Source organism: Aotus nancymaae, unplaced genomic scaffold, assembly GCF_030222135.1.
Source record: "Aotus nancymaae isolate 86718 unplaced genomic scaffold, 86718_ANA_hifiasm-v0.15.2.pri h1tg000006l, whole genome shotgun sequence".
NCBI classification, from domain to species: Eukaryota; Metazoa; Chordata; class Mammalia; order Primates; family Aotidae; genus Aotus; species Aotus nancymaae.
Genome location: NW_026988417.1, coordinates 62,292,839 through 62,313,768, shown reverse-complemented (window position 1 = coordinate 62,313,768; position 20,930 = coordinate 62,292,839). Strand labels below are relative to the sequence as shown.

The window sequence follows — 20,930 nt, the reverse complement described above, 5'->3', positions numbered from 1 at the left end:
TTTAGGAACTCTGGAAGAGATATAGAGAAGAATGCTGTAGATTCTGTCCTTTAGGAAATTACAAACTAAGAGAAGGTATAATTATTAGCATAAAAGGATATTAAATGAGGTAGATTTTAGTCTATACACTAACTCAATAATGTTTATTAAACACTACTTGGTTCATGTACTGTGCTACACACTGGAGTTACAGCAATGAGCAAAATAGGTACTATTCATACTTTATGGGGTGTTTACTGTCTAGCTGGGTAAAAAAGGCAATATACCTGTTTTTTGGGGAATAGTACTGAGATTTAGCTTATGTTACAGCATCATGTTTAATGCTATATAGAAATTGTATAACAATAGGCTTTAATTGGTGGACTTCTGCCTAAACAAGGCATAAAAGAAAATGAGATAGAAATTTATAATCCACTTGTTTATTCTGAAGGAACTTCGTACCATGATTTTGAAAAATGGTTAAAGAGTTGTACTGTCCATTCTCATACTTGGACTCTTGCTATAGCCATTTTATTTTTAAAGACAAGAAAGTTAAATAAGAAAACATAAAAATACTAAAGTAAGAACAGAAATAAAGTGGTCATACTGAAGAGGAACAAGACATTTGGATTTGATTATTCTTAGGCATTCATTGTTTTAAAATAAAAATCAGTGGGTGGATAGCATTTTTAATAATAACAATAACCTTTATAGCACTTTTGGCATGTTAGATATTTTATTTTCACAAGAAATGTATCAAATAGATATTGTTATCCCCATTTTGCAGATGAAAAAACTAAGTTACAAAAAGATTCAATATCTTGCCTAAAATCATACAGCTGATAAGTGTCAGAGCTGGAACTTAAAATGGAACAGCTGGACTTCAGAATCTGTGCTTCTAACTAGTATGTTATACTATCTCTCAACTTAAATCTCTCAAAACAAACTTTATGCCTTTTAACTGCCCATAGAGTCGACCATAATTAAAGATAGTCCAGTTTTGGTAACTTAATTTTACTTTGTCACATATCTATGGCTAAATCCTAGGAAGGAAGGGTCTGAGTTGGTGGATTTTGCTGAGATTCACAATTTCCTTTGTGCATCTAAATTAGCATTTAAAATAAATATTGTATTTGTTCTCTATTGCTGCTTCTCACCATTAACATGTGAGTCTCATTGTGTGTATATGTGTGTAGTAAGAAAGGTCATTAACCTTAGTTAACCCATGTCATTAAGAAGATGTTATTTTCCAGAAGTATTCCCAGAAATGAAGGCTTTTTGGCAATGAGTAGAGAGAACTGTGCCCAGACGGAATATCTAATGTGTATCTATGCTTCAGGTTGAATACAAATATGTTAAGACATGTGTAAGACATAAAAAGAATTTCCCCTCAAGGCTACTGCTGTGAGAATACTTGATTAGCACATAAATATTTATGCTGCACATAGAAGAGTTTACTGCACTTAATTTAATGTTTTGTTGTTTACATTTCTTTAGTACCAAGCATAATCAAATATTTAAATCCTCATCTTGATGTCATCAGTTATCACATGGATTCAATTCACCAACTTCAAATTACTTGCACAATGTTTTCTTGTTTTAATTATGTTAAAAACAAACACAGAAATAAGCCCAATGGCGAGCCATGTAAAATTATCATAAAGATTTGAATAATACTGGTCATACGTTATTAAAGGATGTTTATATAGTCCTCGCAAATAACTTCTTTTTTGTATTTAACCCCTTGGCCAACTCGTCCTTCTTTCCTTTATGTTACTGAGTTAAACTAATAGATACATGAATTTAGCATAAACTCTTGGCTTTTTGTTTCAAAATTTGAGAGGCATTACTTGGTTGATTTAAAACAAAGCCAAGCATTAAATTCTGAATGAAAAAAAGCAGACATAAAATTTTTAGGAAGTTGTGCTTTCATCATTATATCTACTTGTTATATAATTCCTATTCATATTTCTTAATTTATAAAAGATACATGGGGCAAATGCTTCCTCAATATGATCCTAATTTTTCACTAAGGTAATAAGGGGATTTAGCCCTCTGGTTTGAACAATCCGTGGGAGGAACTGTAAATGTATAAGTGATTTTATTTATGTTACTGCACTATCGGACCTTCAGTGGTTCACTAGTGAATACCCAGTGCCTAGAATAGTGTTAGGTTACGTGGTAGGTACTGTTAGAACTTGTTGACCGAATTAGATGTGACATAAGGATTACATTCATTTTGAATGTTCCTAAGAAAATACAGTTAGTGTAATAGATACAAACTTTGGGAATGCATGACTAAAAAGCATCATCAGACTAAGCAAAGGTGAGGGGAGCTTACTCAGGAAGTCAGGAAGGAAAGGTTTTAAGAATAGGCTAGACAGCATTATGGTAGTGTTCTGACAAAGTGAATGTTAGTATTGGTGATTGAAGTGGAATAATTGTAAGTTAACTGTAAATTCCGTGATTCTGTCAGGTCCTGGGTAAAACAAAAACAGGAATCTTTTAAACCCCTACCCCTATACTTACAAAGACATTTGTACCACAGCTAGTCTCAGAGGAAGCAAGTCCCTTTATCAAAGACTAACTTCTAGATCACAGCTTTTCCTATCTCTTCTGAGGCAGTAATCTCTTCTGAGGATAGAGGAAATAAATGACATGCTGGTTCCTTATTTACACATCAAAGCCTACCCAGAAGTTTTATATGTTGGAAAGACTTTATAGAGGTGACAGAAAAATGAAGGTGTGCTCCTTGGATGCATGGCAGGTAAAGGCTGGAGAACGGAATGCAAAAGACATCAGTAGAGCCTTTATGACAGATCAGACTGCCCAGGGCTCCATCATGGAGCTGACTGAACATGTGCTAAATGAATGAATGAAATTTATTTTTATTAATACTATACTTGGCAGTCATAGTAACTATAGTTACTATGTATCCATTTTTATTACTATAATATTTATGTAATGTAATGTATGTAATACATAGTATTACTATGTGCTTATTATTATTGCATTTATTTTTATTATTATAGTATTTATTTTTATTAATACTGTACTTGGCAGTCATAGTAACTACAAAGTCTTCTTGAGGTGGAAAATGTGACCATTCTAATACAAAACTGTGTAAATGTCCCTCGTATTTGTATGAATGAAATTGGGTGACTAAGTATTGTTACTTGTGTAGCTGCTATCAGAGGTATAGCTGACCTTGCTGATACTGTAGCATGAGAGGAGTGCTTCCAAGATGATAATAATGATTTTGAAAGTTAGCTATAAAGGGAGATAGATCTAGTACTGAATCTACAACTCAAAGGTCTAAAAAAATGTTCCCTGTACATTCCCATAGCAGCCTCTACAAAGTGCAGATCACATCTCATTCTTTTGTTTGTTTGTTTGCTTTCCTGTTCCTTCCATTAGGGTAGAAACTAGTATTGGTCCCATCCTTGTGAGCTCTGGGCTCACTAGCTCATGTCATCTCCTAAGATAGCAATGCCTGCTTCTGGGATACCTCCCAAAGGATCTCTCTGAGGCTCTTTTACAGTTAACTTTTTTCCTTAAAGTAGGAGTATACTGAGTATACTCTAAAATAATGATAAAAGTTATAGTATAGTAAGTACATGATTACAGCAATTATCATAAAAGAGCCTGCCTCTAAAAGAAGACATAGCTCTCAGGCTTAGTAACTAATCTACTTAGGTGGCATTTGGGAGGCAGTATGTGATAGGGTATTATAGGCTAAGATTGTTTGTTCTTTTGATCAGAATATTTCTGAGACTGTCTACAGAGAAAAGTATGAGACAGATTTTTTAAATACATCTTTTTGGTCTCACTGTGATAATGTAGTCTGCTTTATCTAGCTGAGTTAGGTGATAAGAATGAAACAGGAGCATAGGCTTAGACTTAGGAAAATTGTAAGTAGGAGCTGTCTGGAAATATAGAAGGAATTCTTTCTGCTAAAGCAACTAAAATGGTTCTCTTACTATCTAAATTGTAAGTGAGGAAATGTTTACTGGTTTATAGCTGATTTTTATGATAAATTTTTCAATGGCTAATTCAGCCAGCAGGTCAAATTATTTTCCATCTTGCAGAGGCAGACTTGCAACTGTTCTACACATGGCAGGTGTCTTCTCATCCTTCATGTCTCAGCATAAATGCTACCTCACAAAGACAACTTCCTTACTCTTTGAAGTAGTCATCTCCCTTCGTCCAGCCTTCCTTCCTTCCTTCCTTCCTTCCTTTCCTCCTTCCTTTTTTCTTCCTTCCTTCCTTTCTTCCTTCCTTTCTTTCTTTATTCTTTCTTTTTCCTTTCACTCTTCTTTCTCTCTTTCTCTTTTCTCTTTGCTTCTCTCTTTCTTTTCCTTCCTTCCTCCCTCCCTCACTCCCTTCCTTCCTTCCTTTTTCTTATTTATTGTAGAGATGGGGGTCTCACTCTGTCACTCAAGCTGGTCTTAAATTCCTGGCCTCAAGCAGTCCCCCTAATTTAACCTCCCAAAGTATTGAGATTGTAGACATGAGCCACTATGCCTGGCCTCCCTCTTATTTTTGATCACAGACATTTTACTCTTCTTTCTAACTCTATCAGAATTTTAAGGATCTCTATGTTTACAGTTTCTGTTTCAAGACTATAAGCACCATGACATCAGGGACCATGTATGTATATTTTGTTCATGGTATATTTAGTACCTACCTATTAATACCTAATACATGTTAGGCATTTATGAAATAATTCTTTGTTAAGTATTCAATAATAACTTTTACATTCTAAAACGCTTTAGCCTTTGTATTCAAATAATTTTTGTGGGGCTAAGATCTAGAATTAATTTCTTTCTTTCATTCTTTTTATGCATTCATTCAAAGAATAGCAAGATTAGTATGAGAAATTCTGCTAAATATTAGGGTTAGATACAAAGTAGTATAATAATTGATTCTATTTCTTAAAGAAGCTTATAGTTTCTCACAAGTAGTATTCATATAGTTCTTTAGAAATCATGAAAGGGTTTAAAGTTAGAATTTCTGATGCTTTTTATGCTTTTTCTAATACTGTTTTGATGTGTACTCCATTACTGTGACTATTCAAGTTTTATTTTTATTTAAATTACTAAAAGACTTTAGTTCCTGTGTTCTGTTTATTTGATTAGATTTTTTTAATGATATGGACAAGATGCTGGTTATTATATGTGTCATTACAACACTAATGTGATGTAACAACAATGTCATTTTACTTGGTGTCCACATTGAATTATTAATGGATAAAGCATTATCCCACAAGTTTTTAACAAATTTATGGGTTTTATTTTAAATATTCTGTGTTTGTTACCTTCAGCCTATAGATAAAGATTTTAACCATTCTGCTGAATGGTTAATATCTTAAAGCAGCTAAAATAGAGAATTTTGGCAGCAAATACTGATAGGTTTCTATTCTTAATGTTTATGCTTCTCGATATCAGTTTGTTCATTTTGAAAGAAATTCAGAAACACTCACTTTTATAAATTATTAAGAAAAATAATATTCATGAATTACTTTAACAGAAATTGTACAGATTACTCTGGAGAAAATATAGAAATAATCTTAACTATAAACTGTCAGGTCATCTGAAGAATTACATTTAAAGAAAACACCAAAAACAGAACAGAACAAAGCCCTTTGCTTCGGGGATTGAAAGAAACAGGACTATCTTCCGATTATTACTGGTATTTATTAGTTGTATTGTTTTGGATTCTGACAAAGCCATGAAAGGCTTTTATTCTTCATTTTGCAGATGAGGAGATTGACATACAGAATTTAACTAGCTTGCTGATAGTAACAAAGCCAGAATTAAATTCAGTCAAGTTGTATTTTTTTCAATCATAAAAACGCATCACTAGTTTAGAGGATATACAGACAGTTTCTGTTTAAACTTTAAAAAGTTTACTTACATGGAAGAGTAAGTTTGAGTTGTATGTTTCTCATTTTTTACTTTCATTTTACTTTAACATGAAGAAAGGAAATACAGCAAATATTTCCACCTTCAAGAGAACTAAAGAACAAAAATAATTTTATCTTTTTAAATAGATACAATACAAAGTATGATAAAAGATTGTTAATTTCCAACAAAGAATAGCCCAGGACCAAATAGCTTCACAGCTGAATTCTGCCAAACATTTAAAGAACTGATACTTTTGCTTCCCAAACTCTTGGAAAAACAGACCTAGAGGGAATGATTTCCAACACATTTTACAAGGCCAGCATCACCTTGATACCTAAGATCACAAGAAAAAAAAACAAAAACAAACAAACAAACAAAAAAAACTACAGGCAAATTTCTTAGATAAACATTGAAGAAAGCATAGTCAATAAAATATTAGAAACTGAATCCAGGAACACTTAAAAAAATTATGCATCATGATCAAGTGGGATTTATCTCTGGCATGCAAGGCTAGTTTAACATACATCAATCAATTTGATGCATCACATTAGTAGTATGATAGATAAAAAGCCTCATGACTATCTTAATTGAAAATATCTCTGACAAAGTTCAACATTATTTCTTGATAATAATTCTCAACAGTTTTGGAATAGAAGATATATTAGTCCATTCTCACACTGCTATGAAAAAATACCTGAGACTGGGTCATTTATAAAGGAAAGAGGTGTAATGGACTCACAGTTCTGCAGGGCTGGGGAGCCCTCAGAAAACTTACAATCATGATGGAAGGGGAAGCAAACACATTCTTCTTCACATGGCAGTGGCAAGAAGTGCAGAGTGAAGGCAGGGAAAATCCCCTTATAAAACCATTAGACATTGTAAGAACTCACTAACTATCAGGAGAACAGCACGGAGGTAATCACCCCCATGATTCAGTTACTTCCCACCTGTCCCTTCCATGACACATAGGGATAATGGGAACTGCAATTCAAGATGAGATTTGGATGGGGACACAGCCCAGCCATAACAGAAGGAAAATTCCTCAACCTAGTAAACATTATTTATGAAAAACCTACAACTAATATCATAATCATTGGGGAAAAACTGAATGCATTTCCACCAAGAGCTGTAAAAAGCAAGAATGCAAGAATGCCCACTTTTGCCACTTCTGTTCAACATAGTACTGGAGCTACGGGCAAGAACAGTCAGATAAGAAAGAAAGAAATGGTATCCAAATCAGAAAGGAAGAAATAAAATTATTTTGACATGATCTTAAATGTATAAAACCCCAAAGATGCCACAAAACACTATTAGAACTAATAAGTGAATTTTATAAAATTGCAGGGTACAAAATCAACATACAAAAATCAGTATTATTTCAATACACAAATGAAAACCTAATTGAAAAATCAATGAAGAAAACAATTCCATTTCCAATAGCATCAAAAATTAAAAAAATAAAATACGTAAGATAAATTTAACCAAGGAAGTGAAAGGTCCACATGCCAAAACTATAAAATATGAGTGAAAATAAATTAAAGACAATACCAATAAATGGGAAGATATCTTATGTTCTCAATCAGAATAATTACTATTGTTTAAATGTCCATATTAGACCAAAAAATATATAGATCTAACACAATCCCTATAAAAATCTCAATGGCACTCTTCATAGGAATAGAAAAAAAATCTTCCAGAGTTTGTATGGAGCCATAAAAGACCTTGAGTAGCCAAAATAAATCTGAGAAAGAAGTTGTTTGAGGCATCACACTTCCTGATTTAAAATTATATTACAAAGCTATGTTAATCAAAACAGTGTGGTGCTGGCAGAAAGACAAACACTTACGCCAGTGAAACATAGTAGAGAGCTTAGAGATAAATCCAAACTCATGTAGTTAACTAATTTTTTTTTTGAAACGGGGTCTGACTCTGGCACCCAAGCTGAAGTGCAGTGGTGTGATCACAGCTCACTGCTCATTTGACCTCCTCAGCTCAGGTGATCCTCCCACCTCAGCCTCTCAAGTAACTGGGGCTACAGGCATGTGCCACCACACCTGGCTATTTTTTAAAATATTTTTTTTTGTAGAGACAGGGTTTTGTCATGTTGTCCAGGCTGGTCTGAAACTCCTGGGCTCAAGTGATCCACCTACCTTGGCCTTTCAAAATATTGGGATTGTAAGCGTGAGCCACTGTGCCTGGCCGTGGTCAACTGATTTTTGACAAGGGCATAAAAAGGGCACAAAAAGGAAAGGATAGTTTCTGTATAAATGGTATTGGTACCAAAAATGGTACTGGTATGGTAAATAAAGCCAGATTTCCACATGCAAAAGTATGAAATAATTGAAACTTTATGTTACACCTTACAAAAAAAAAATCAACTCAAAATTGGATAAAAGACCTAAATAGAAGACCAGAAACTACAAAAGTTTCAGAAGAGAACATAGGGTACAAGCTCCTGGACATTGGCCTTGGCAATAACTTTTTGGAGATCACACCAAAAGTTAAGACTGCAAAAGCAAAAATAAATAAACAGAACAACATCAAACTTAAAAGCTACTATACAGCAAAGGAAACCATTGATTAAATGAAAAGGCAGCCTACAGATTGGGGAAAATATTTGCAACCATATGTCTGATAAAGGGTTAATATCTACAATTTATAAAGGACTCATACAACTCAATAGTGGGGAAAAAATAACCTGATTAAAAAATGTGCAAAAGACCTGAATAGACATTTCTCTAAAGAAAACATAAAAATGGCCAACAGTAAATGAAAAGGTTCTCAACATCATTAATCATCAAGAAAATGTACATCAAAACTAACATTATTTCTTGATAAAAATTCTCAACAGTTTTGGAATAGAAGGTGTATTAGACCATTTTCACACTGCTATGAAAAAATACTGGAGACTGGGTCATTTATAAAGGAAAGAGATGTAATGGACTCACAGTTCTGCAGGTCTGGGGAGAACTGTGAGTACCACCTCACACTCCTTAGGATGGCCATTACCAAAAAGTCAAAAGGTAACAAATGTTGACAAGGGTGTGGAGAAAAGGGAACCTGTGACAGTGTTGCTGAGAATGTAGATTGTTACAGACATTATAAAAAACAGTATGGAGGTTTCTAAAGAAATTAAAAATAAAACTACCATAGGACCCAGCAATCTCTCTTCTGGGCTTATACCAAAAGGAAATGAAATCTTCATCTGATAATGATATCTGCACTCCCATGTTCATTGCTATACTATTCATAATAGCTGAGATATGGAAACAACCTAAGTGTCCATTGACAGATGAATGGATAAGGAAGTTGTGGAAATACCTACAATGGAATTTTCCTGAGCCCACAAAAGAACAAGATCCTGCCATTTGCCATGCATGGATGACTCTGGGGGATGTTAGCTAAGTGAAATAAGCCAGAAACAGAGAGGAAAAATATTGCATTATCTCCCTTAGATGTGGAATATTTTTTTAAAAATCAAAAATACAGAGAAGCCAGCCAACAAAATTGTGGTTACAGAGGCAATTAAATGGGGAGATGTCAGTCAGAGGAGATAAAGTATCAGATATGTAGAATGAAATACCTACAGATCTAAGGTACAACATGAGGACTACAGGTAATAAAATTTTATTCTATGTAGGATTCATGCTAAGTGAGTAGATTTTAGACTCTGTTACCGCAGAAACAAAAAAGTGTTACTAGGTGAGATAAAGGATAAATGAATTTGTTTCACTATAGTAACCTTTTTACTATCTACAGGGATTTCTTAACATCATGTTATATACTTTAAATAGACCCAATAAAATTTAATTTTCTTAAAAAAATGCTGTTGAAAAGTTCCATTTGCATCTAACTCATTCAGGTTTAAATGAACAAAAAGTTGTTATGTACAAATCAGGAGAAACGTATAGGAATTTTAAAGGCATTAGGGAATTTAAATGTCACCTAAATCATCTTTTTCAAAGCTTAAACCATTTATACATCTAACAAAAGTATCTAAAACATAGTCAAAATCTCAAAGTTTCTTGCATTATTAAGACTACTCTGAATATATTTTATTTGTTATGCTTATTACAAGCTTCTCACAACAGCCTAACTAACACATTTCTTAACAATTTTCTGAACGCTTAGTTGTTTTATCATGACCTTATTTTCTGCAATTAGGGTAAACATCACTTCCTTTGCAATTGGCTGGTGTCTGCATACTGTACCTGCCAGCTACACTTCAAAACACATAAATGGGCATTTGGTAAAACTTATTTCAACTTCCGCATTAGACAGAAGGCAACATTCCAGTTACATCACACTGAAAATAGCTAATCACTAGGCAGAAGAAACTTTTTTTTTAATCACATATAACTATGAGTTTTTAAAAAGTCCCTTTACAATGATGCAGTGTTACCATGATGTGATATTTGACTATTAGCCCCTTACATTTTGTTAAACTTGATTCTTGTTATTTCGTGCTTCTTGAAAGGATCAGAGTATAGTAATGAAATCCACAAAACTAAAGGGGAAAAGGAATAGGAATAATAGAATAATTACAGCAGCCATAATATCCACAAGCTACATACTCTACTTATTGTCATAGATTTTGGAAACAGAGACTTCAGTTATGGGTGAGAAGAATGGTATTTCACATGAGTACGAAGTTACTTTTTTGTTTTTTCTCTAGGTTATGTAATTCTAGCTTTAACAATTCCCTTATTAGAAACATATAAAGATATTAGTGATAGAACTAAAATAAAATGAGTCAAAGAGAAAGGCTGTAAAACGGGATACTTTTCATTTGGTTCAGACCCAGACCCAAGTGTAAGGATAGCTAATTGCTCTTTATTAACTATATTGATGTGTTTATTGCAAACACTCTATTTTCCTTTAATCTTCCCCATCTTGCCTGGAGTCACAGTCATTTACCTGGACACCCAAACAAGTGGACCCTTAATCCTTTTCTTGTTCTACAGCTGATCAATCATTCAATAAAGTTCAAAAACTACAGCTAAATCCATCTCCTCCTCTCCACCCTATTACATAGCCTCAGTTCAGGTCTTCACAACCTCCTTCCTGGACCTTCAATGTGCCCTCTAAACTGGTCTGTCTGCACTCTTGCCCTAATCCCCATCCTCATTCACATCTGTGTGACTTGTCTAAATCTTCAGAAATCTTCTATCTAATTAAAATTTTGTATTGGCTTTCCACCTCCTCCAGAGTAAATTTCCAGGTGTTTACTTTGGGTTATGAGACTCCTAGCCCACCAGCTCTACCATATCCTCTTCCCAGAATTGCAGTCTTGTGAAAGACTTGCAATCTTGAAGAGATATTGAGACCACAAATTCTTAGAGGGCAAAGGTCATGTTTTATTTATATTTTTATCCTCTATTACAAATGAATGCTGTTTCACAATCCTACCTTTTTCCCCCAACATGCTATTTTCTCTGTTCTTTTCTTTCTCTCTTTTTTTTCAGCCTGGTGAACTTTTATTCCTCAAACATGTAATCATGTCACTTTCTTAATAAAATCTCCTGACACAAGCCTGCAAAAAGTTAGTGCTCCCTCGTCTTGTACAAACTTATTTTGCCACAGTTCACAAATCTAATTAAACTACTTGTTTTCATGTCTGTCTTCCCTTTTAAAGTGTGTGCATCCCAAAGGCAGAGTTTATCTTAAAATTTGTATACATTTAGGGATCCAGAACAGTTTTTAGAACATTATTTTAATGTGGTAGGTACTATTCTAAGGACTTTTCCATGATCTCATTTAATGAAACAAGTTTACAATTAATATTGATTAAGTAAAGTTAAAAGCATAAAGACATTTACAGAAAAACTTCACTTGCAAGATATCACAATATTGAATCCTATTTGAGAATTCAGACAATACAGTCAATAAATAGCAACTTTCAAGTTGGAGAAAGATAAGTGGTGTAAGATATTTCGGGGTAATGGAGGTAATGCACCAATGGGGTCATGTGAGTCAAATGTAAATGAAGGATGCTCATAGGTAGTGAAATTTTACTAAGTACAATTCACAATTTGTGATTTCACTGGGAGGTGCTAGTAAATGAAAAGAGCCATGATCAGATCTTCAAAAGTAATGTTGCTACTTTTACAGTGTGCCGTTAAGAAATTGCTAAGGTTATTTAAAAAGTAGTTATATTAAAATCTAAAAGCCACTCTTTGTGTTTCACTATGCAAGTTTTATTTTATCTGGCCAGTAAGCCAGATAAAATATAGTGGGAAGATATCCTCACTTGAATGTCAACATCAGCAGTACTTTATCTAAAACTCATACTGTGATTGGGGTTTTGGGGAGATATGCAAATTAAAACCTACTGTTCTTTTCAAGATCTAAGTTGCTTACTGTTATTTAGGAGTATAAACTATTTTCATAGAGGAACATAGTAAGTAAACATAAAGTTGAAGTATAATGGATTTTTATTGTCTCTATTTTCTATTGTCACAGACCTGTTGAATTTTCAGAAGCTGAATTCTCACGAGTTGAATATCAACGAAAACAGCAATTTTGGGACTCAGTGCGGCTAGCTCTTTTCACATTGGCAATTGTAGCAATCATAGGAATTGCAATTGGTATTGTTACTCATTTTGTTATTGAGGGTAAGTATCCAGGTCACAGTTCTATTGCCTAAGAACTTCATGACTTCATACCTTGAAAGTGACATTTGCATGATACTATCATTTTAATTACCAGTCTTTTACTAATGTTAAATTATAGTTTGCCTCTGCATTGAGCTCTGTGTTACATATTTTCACTTAGTTAAGTTTGTAATAAACATTGCATTGATAGACACATCTAAAAGAAACATATAAAAAAGAGAAAGAAGAATGTAAAGATCACCTTTAGCATGTGCTAAGTTTAGTATACTTTTCTCAGAATCAGTATATTAATGAGTTGCCTCAAGAAAAGTTCATGATATAAGAAAAGTTACCTGAAAAATACCTTTAAAGGGCTAAACATCAAGCATATTTTTGAAGGAAACAAAAACAGATTTTTTAATGACTGTGGAAGGAAAGGAAGAAGGAAAAGCTAAGAATTAATTCCTAATTATATATACAAAAATGGAGAGTCAGTATCATAGTTTAGCCAAATGACAATCAACCAAGATTCATTTACCTTCATCTTTGGTTTCTGTATTTTTTTTTTTTTTTAATTGAGAGTCTTGTGCTATCACCCAGGCTGGAGTGCAGTGGCATGATCTGGGCTCATTGCAACCTCCTCCACTTCCCACGTTCAAGAGATTCTTGTGCCTCAGCCTCCTGAGTAGCTGGGATTACAGGCGCCTGCCACCAAGCTCAGTTAATTTTTGTATTTTTAGTAGAGATAGGGTTTCAACATGTTGGCCAGGCTGGTCTCAAACTTGTAACCTCGGGTGATCTGCTAGACTCAGCCTCCCAAAGTGCTGGGATTACAGGCCTGAGCTGCCGCATCTGGCCAATTTCTGCATTTTTAATCACAGGTGATTGAGACTTAAAATTTTAGGCACTCATATCAGTCATGATATTAAAACCACACTTAAAAGTTCCAAAGAAGAAATGAAATACTGTCCAACATGCCCAGTTTACCTTCCTACCCTCATTATTGGGGGATTGATAATATCCATTCCTTAGACTCATAAAATGAAAGCATAAGACAAGCTACTCTATACAATGTTATCTTTTTGTTAGTATTTTCTTTGGGTTAGAAAGTAATGAAATAGTTTTGTTTTTAAAATGCCCTTCACTCCCAATGCTTAAAAAAGAAAAAAAAATTAAGAGATAGCAAAAATAATGACAAAAAAAGCATTTTAGCCATTAAAAAACATCTTCGAGGTCATCATAGGCTGAATCATGCTCCATTCCCACCCAAAGATGTCCATGTCCTAATTGTCAGAATCTGTGAATGTTATCTAATGTAGCAAAAAGGCCTTTCCAGATGTCATTAAACTAATAATTTTGAGAAGGGACATTATCCTGGATTTTTTGGATAGGTCCTAAATATAACTACAAGGGTCCTCTTAAGGGGGAGGAAGGAGGGTCAAAGGAGGAAGAAGGCAATGTGACAACAAAAGCAAGAGGAGAAGGTGGGATGATGTAAAATGGGACCATCAGCAGGAATGAGGATAGTATCTAGAAAAAGGCAAGAAATAGATGCTCCCCTTACAGCTTCTAGAAGGAACCAGCTTTTTGATTTTAGCTTTGCAAAACTCACATATGATATATGACCTCCAGAACTGTAAGAGAATAAATTTGTGTTGTTTTAAGTCACCAAACCTACAGTAATTTGTTATAGCAGCAGTAGACAAGTAATACAGAGGTTAACAGCCAAGGATTTCAGTGTTGACTGCAGATAATTGAAAAGTTGCCTGACTGCAGATGGACATTTAGGAAAAGAGGGGAGAAGGTAGCCCATGACAAAAGTTAAACAAGTAGAATGGGATAAAATAGAGATATATAAGATGAAGCAGTTTTTAAAAGGCGCATACCTATTTTTATAGCAGAGGGAAGTCATTGAGGGAAATTATATGCTAGTAACCAGGGTATCAACAGAAGACAAATTATTTCTAAAATATTGCTTTTATGGATTGTAAATGAATAGATCTGAAAGACAATGGAGTAAAAATTATCAATAATTGTGAAATAATCACAATAGAAATAAGGATTTTAGCAGACATAATGGTAAAAGTCACATCACCAGGATGAACATGTATTTGATGGAATTATTTTTATCCTAAAGATCTCAGTAATTATGAATGATCAACTTTCAGTGTATTATAATTCTGACAATCATCCACTGTCTTTAAAACTTGGCAATTTTTAAATAAGAATTAATTAAAGCCGTGACTTTTGAATATGATTGATTTATCAGTGACCTTCAGCCAGAGATCACAGGAATACATCTTCAGATGTATAGAAGGGAACATATGCTGTGGAGAACCACAGGCCGCCTAGTAAAAGATTGTTCAAAAGAACGTACTGTAAGATTTTGGCTTGTCTTAGTGATTCAGGGGGAGCGTTGAAGGAACTGGATCTTTTCTGTGGACTGGACTTCTTTTCTGATTGCTGTCAGAAACCTGAAATAATGCTATGTTTTAACAAAATCCAGAAACCCAATTATGTAAAATTGTTTTCTAAGTTTGGTTTCTTGAAAACCTAAAGAGTGAAGTGTGCATTGAGATAGAATAACTTATCTTCCTGTTCTATAGGACTGGATCCACTTCCAGGAATATAGGGATTTTATTTTCTCATGAAATGTTATTCTCCCATGAAATCCCAAGAGCCAAGCATACCTTGATTTTAATCTCATAAATTAATTAATTTATGAGGTGATCTTTAGCAAACTACTTTTCTACCTCACTAAGCTTCAGTACCCTTATGTAAAGGGTATACTATTATTTTTACTAAAGAAAATTGTTGTGATGATTAAATTAGATTTGAGTTTTTGCACAGTGCATGGTATGTAGTAATTTCTCATGAATATTTGCCATTATTGAATTGGATTTCTACCATGGCTTCCTAATTGATCTTTTATAAAAACTTATTTCTTCACTGGTGAAATGAGCTGAGCATATAATAAAGATTCAATAAATGGCAAATATCATATTCTCTGCATTTAATGACAATTCAATAAAGGATAGGTATTATTTGTTAATACAAAGATTCAACATTAACATAATTGCTATAATATAGTGACTAATATACTTATGCTTCATCTATAACTTATATTTTTAGAGCTTTTAAAAGCATTTAAAGTATATATTAGCATCACTTTTACTTCTACATGATTCCAGAATGTGATTTTGCCCAACAGGGAAAGTCTTAAGGACAATATAGGGTTACGTATATGATAATGAATAAAATAGCTCTGTCACTCTGGGATTAATCTTAATCTTTTTTTTTTGTAATAGAACTTTAATTATGAAATCTCGTCAAGATGTACCTTTAGAAGTAGCTGGAATTCATTAAATTTAATAAGATAATATATGTGAGAGCTGATTAGACAGTTTAGTGTATGTTAGGAACTTGGTAAATGTTGATTAATTCATCCACTCATCCATCAGTAAGAATAAAGAAATAAAAGTTGTCAGCAAAACAACAAAATAGATTGTAAACTGTTGTGGCAAAATGTCACCCTGATTCATATTTCTCAACATCTCATTGTGAATGAATAAATTGTATTTTTTTTAAAGAAGTAAGATAATGCTTAGAATCAATTTAGTAAGTGGAACAAAAAACATACAAAATTATGATGATAAGCTGTCTCAGCCAAGTAAAACAGTTATTTTAACAGAATAAATAAAAACAAAAATTATAATATCAATTACTTCTGGATATTAAGGTTATAGATTTCTATCCTCTTGTATATATTTTTCTGGTCATTCCAGATTTTCTGATATAGCATTTATGATCTAAAAAATGTTTTTAAATGAATGTTTAAGTTTTTCAAATATTTTGAGAAAAATTTAAATGAAAATTTAAATGTTTTAAGCATTTGAAAAGTGTCTTAAAATGAATGTTTAAAATGGGGTAAGAGATTGGAGATTTGGCCAGGTGTGGTGGCTCACACCTTTAATCCCAGCACTTTGGGAGGCCGAGGCCACTGGATCACCTGAGGTCAGGAATTCAATACCAGTCTGACCAACATGGTGAAGCCCTTGTCTCTACTAAAAATACAAAAATTAGTGGGCATGATGGCTTGCCCCTATAATCCTAGCTACTCAGGAAGCTGAGGCAAGAGAATCACTTGAACCCAGGAGGTAGAGGTTGCAGTGAGCTGGAATCATGCCACTGCACTCCAGCCTGGGCAACAGAGTGAGACTCCATCTCAAAAGAAAAAAAAAAAGAAAAAGAAAAGATTAGAGATATAAAATGAGTTATAGTTACAGGATTTAAAGACTGAAAAATTAATTGGATATTGGAAATGAGGATGAAACCGAGCTTTGGGTGACCATGTGGATGATAGAGCTGTTCACAAACATAGAAAATATAGTAAGTGGGGCAGGTTTAAGTAAAAAAAGCAGTGAATGATTATTTCACTGTGGAAACATATTAGAGGTACTTATTTAATGTGCAATAAATAGTCTCCTGAAGTCAGTTGATATAGAATTGAGACTCATGACAAAGATTTGGTCTGAAGATCAAGAATTTAGGAGTTATCAATAAATAGTTAGTGTCTAAGGCCATCCCAGTTAAGAATATGAAAAAGTAGTATGACCAGGTCAAAGGTAGAACCTTTGGATGCCAAAGGGAAGGGTGGAAATAAAGAGCTCACCAAGATAACTGAGAAGTGTGGCCAGGGAGGAAGGAAGAAAACTAGAAGATGGCTTCATAAAACCAAGCATAGATTTTCAGGGAACGCGATGAAGACTACAAGGAAGTCAAGGGGTAAAACAAAGAAAACCCTAAAAGATAATACAACTGTTGTCCTTGACAAAGACAGTTTTAGTGGTGTGTTAGGAAGATTACAGAGAATTAGGGAGTGAACGAGAAAAAAAGAAGGTGAAAGCAATAAATACAGACTTTTGCTAAAGTAAGCTTAGCAGTAGCATAAAAAAATTGACAGCTTGTTCAGTGTATCTTCATGATATAGCTTATGTCTGATATACCTGTTAGCAATTCTTTGAGGAAACTGATGACATTTACATGACTTTTGGCAATTGCTTTCAATATTATCTTTCTACTGTATGTTACATGTCCAATTTTATGAACATTTTGATATGCATAAATATCTATAAATGGAGTATTCTATATGAGTACTTTGGGATCAGAATTTTTTATTTTGACTGGTGGCAGTGATGAAATTACAAAATATTTGAAAATTTTCTGCAGTAATTTTTATACTAAATAGAAATAAACTGCATTATAGTAGCTTATTTAGCAGATATGGGCAAGATGTAGGGGACAAAGCAACTTAATACCTTTAACCATGAGACTTTTGCTTCTTTTACCTTTCAGATGATAAGTCTTTTTATTACCTTGCCTCTTTTAAAGTCACAAATATCAAATACGAAGAAAATTATGGCCTGAGATCTTCAAGACAGTTTATAGAAAGGAGTCATCAGATTGAAAGAATGGTAAACTCATAGAAATGTTAAATGTTTATTAATGTGTCTTTTGCATCATTTTGAGTGTGGCTGTTATATAGGAACTTAGTCCCAATTTCTTGTTTTGTAAAATGTAGATGATATAGTATGTAAGTCATATAGTTGTGAGGATTAAATTACTTAATATGCATAAAATACTCAGAATATTGTGTGCACCATCAAATGTATATAGTATAGTAGATTAGAGTATGTAACTAATTAGTTCCTGAGGAATTGTTGGTTGAAACAGATGTTTCCCTATTTTTAACTCTTGATTTAATCTTTCTCGATTCATTTTCTTTAATCTTTTTTAACATAAACATATAGAGTTGCCGCAATCAACTTACCAATTTTTTTATTTTGAAAGCACTTAAAAGATTATATAAAAGGACATGGTATGTCTATAATTCTTGATAGTAATTTCAAATTTAGTTATGCCTCATTTATTTATTTTTTTGATAGCTTATGTATTTATCAAGTTCTTTCTAATTTTTAAGGATATTAGGTGTGACATTCTCGTTAATGGTTATAGCAGAAAGTTGAAGAGAATAGTCTTCCATTTTTTGTCCCATGAAAGGCATAGTTATGGAGATCACAGATTTGTTTAGCAAAATTCAGTATATTACCTTAGACTGTAGTTTTTTAATCTTATAAGAGTTATTCTAGAAGCAAGAATTAATGGCCAAATAGGAAGGGCACTATGTTAATATGATTCTTTATGATTAGCTTTAGACAGTAATATCCTTTAATAAAAGATGAGAACTTTAGCATTCCCATTCTTCTCTCACTATACTATCTTTTCTCTGTGTTATTCGCAATGTGAGAAAATATTTACATTTTATTCTGTTATTTATATAAGTTGATTCCAAATGTTGAAAGGCAATAAGAGCTTTTCCATTTCCATAACTATTTAAATAGTGTTTTTGTTTTTTACAATTATTATCACTGTTCTTATGCCATTCAAATAATGCTTCCGGCATTAAAATATATTTTCTCTCTCTTTTGTGTGTGTGTAAACCCTCTACCATTTTACCGTATTATCAGACATTTACAAGATCTTGATATTTCTTTAAATCTCCTTTTCTAAAACCTTATGTTTCCTGCTCAATTTCAACTAGTTGCTCTGTAGGTCCACTTTACAAAGGTAAACTTAGCCAGGACAAGACTGCACACTTTTGTGAGTTCCATTGTTTCTTGCATCCCATATTTTCCCTGATATAGTGAGATATGTCCTCAAGCACCTTCCCTAAGAAAAAGTTCATAGGATGTAAGATTTATGAATTATTTCATCCTGAAAAAAATCCTGTATTCTATATTCCACTCAGTTGAAAGCTTAGAGGTAGAACTTTAAATCGAAAATTATTTCCCTTAAAGTTCATGTAATGTGATGCCTTTGCCTTTTTTCTTTTTTCTTAGGATTGCTTTGATGATTGGGCTCTTTTTTGGTTCTGTATAAATTTCAGAATAGTTTTTTTTTTTCTAATTCTGTAAAAGATGATCTTGGTACTTTGATAGGAATAGTGTTAAATCTGTAAATTACTTTGGGAAGTATGACCATTTTAATGGTATTGATTCTTCCAATCCATAATTATGTCTATGAGACAACATTTGTTTTGTCTCTAATTTCTTTCAGCAGTGTTTGCTAGTTCTCCTTGTAAATATCATTTACCTCTTCAATTAGATGTATTCCTAGATATTTTGTGTGTGTCTGACTGTTGTAGTTGGGATTGCATTCTTGATTTTTCTGTCAGCTTGAACATTATTAGTGTTTAAAAAGGCTACTAACTGTTTCATGCTGATTTTTTGTATCCTGAAACTTCAATGAAGTTTATTAATTCTGGGAGCTTTTTTTGTGAAGTCTTTGTTTTCTAGATATAGAATTATATAGTTTGTGAAGAGAGATTGTTGGACTACTTCTTTTCTATTTGGATGCCTTTTACTTTTTTCTCCTGCCTGATTACTCTGCATAGGACTTCTATTACTATGTTGAATAGGGGTAGAGAGAGTGGGCATCCTTGTTTTTTTCCAGTTCTCAAGGGGAATGGTTCCAGCTTTTGCCCATGCAGTATGATATTGGCTGTGGGTTTGTCATAGATGGCTCTTATTATTTTGACATATGTTCCTTCAATGCCTAGTTTGTTGATGGTTTTCATCATGAAGCGATGTTGGATTTTATCAAAAGCTTTTTCTGTATCTATTGGGACGATCCTTTTGTTTTTAATTCTGTTCATATGGTGAATCACATTTATTGATTTGTGTATGTTGAACCACTTGTGTCCCACGAATAAAGCCTACTTGATTGTGGCAAATTAACTTTTGTTGCAGCTGGATTTGGTTTGCTGGTATTTTGTTGAGGATTTTTGCATCCATGTTTATCAAGAGTATTGGCTTGATGTTTTCTTTTTTCATGTCTTTGTCAAATTTTGATATCAGGAGGATGCTAGCTTTGTAGAATGAGTTAGTGAGGACTCCTTTCTTCTTGATTTTTTTGGGAATAGTTTTAGTAGGATTGGTACCTATTATTCTGTGTCTGGTAGAATTTGGCTGTGAATTCATCTGGTCCAGGGATTTTGTTGGTTTGTAGATTTTTTATTACTGATTGAATTTTGGAACTTGTTATTGGTGTGTTCAGGTTTTCAATTTCTACTTGGTTCAATCATGGAGGTTATATGTTACCAGCAATTTATCTATTTTCTCTAGACTTTCTAATTTACATGAATAAGGGTGTTCATAATAGTCTGAGTATCTTTTCTGTTTCTATAGGATTGGTTGTAATGTCAACTTTGTCATTTCTGATTGTACTCATATGGATTGTCTCTCTTTTTTTCTAATTTAGATAGCTGTCTATCAGCTTTGTTTATTCTTTCAATAAATCAAAAATTTGGTTTTGTTGATCTTTTGTATGGACTTTTGTGCTTCAATTTAGTTTCTTTCTACTCTGATTTTAATCATCTTTTCTTTTGCTAGCT

The 20,930-nt window shown here is 33.3% G+C and overlaps 1 protein-coding gene across 1 annotated transcript in view; it reads left to right on the top strand.

The window, feature by feature from the left end:
- Positions 1 to 20,930, top strand: part of TMPRSS11F (transmembrane serine protease 11F) — a 69,258-nt gene that overhangs the window by 17,645 nt on the left and 30,683 nt on the right. The window contains exons 2-3 of the mRNA XM_021675441.2: positions 12,348 to 12,499; positions 17,834 to 17,952. Coding sequence (XP_021531116.2) covers positions 12,348 to 12,499; positions 17,834 to 17,952 — 271 coding nt within the window. The remainder of the gene's footprint in view (positions 1 to 12,347; positions 12,500 to 17,833; positions 17,953 to 20,930) is intronic.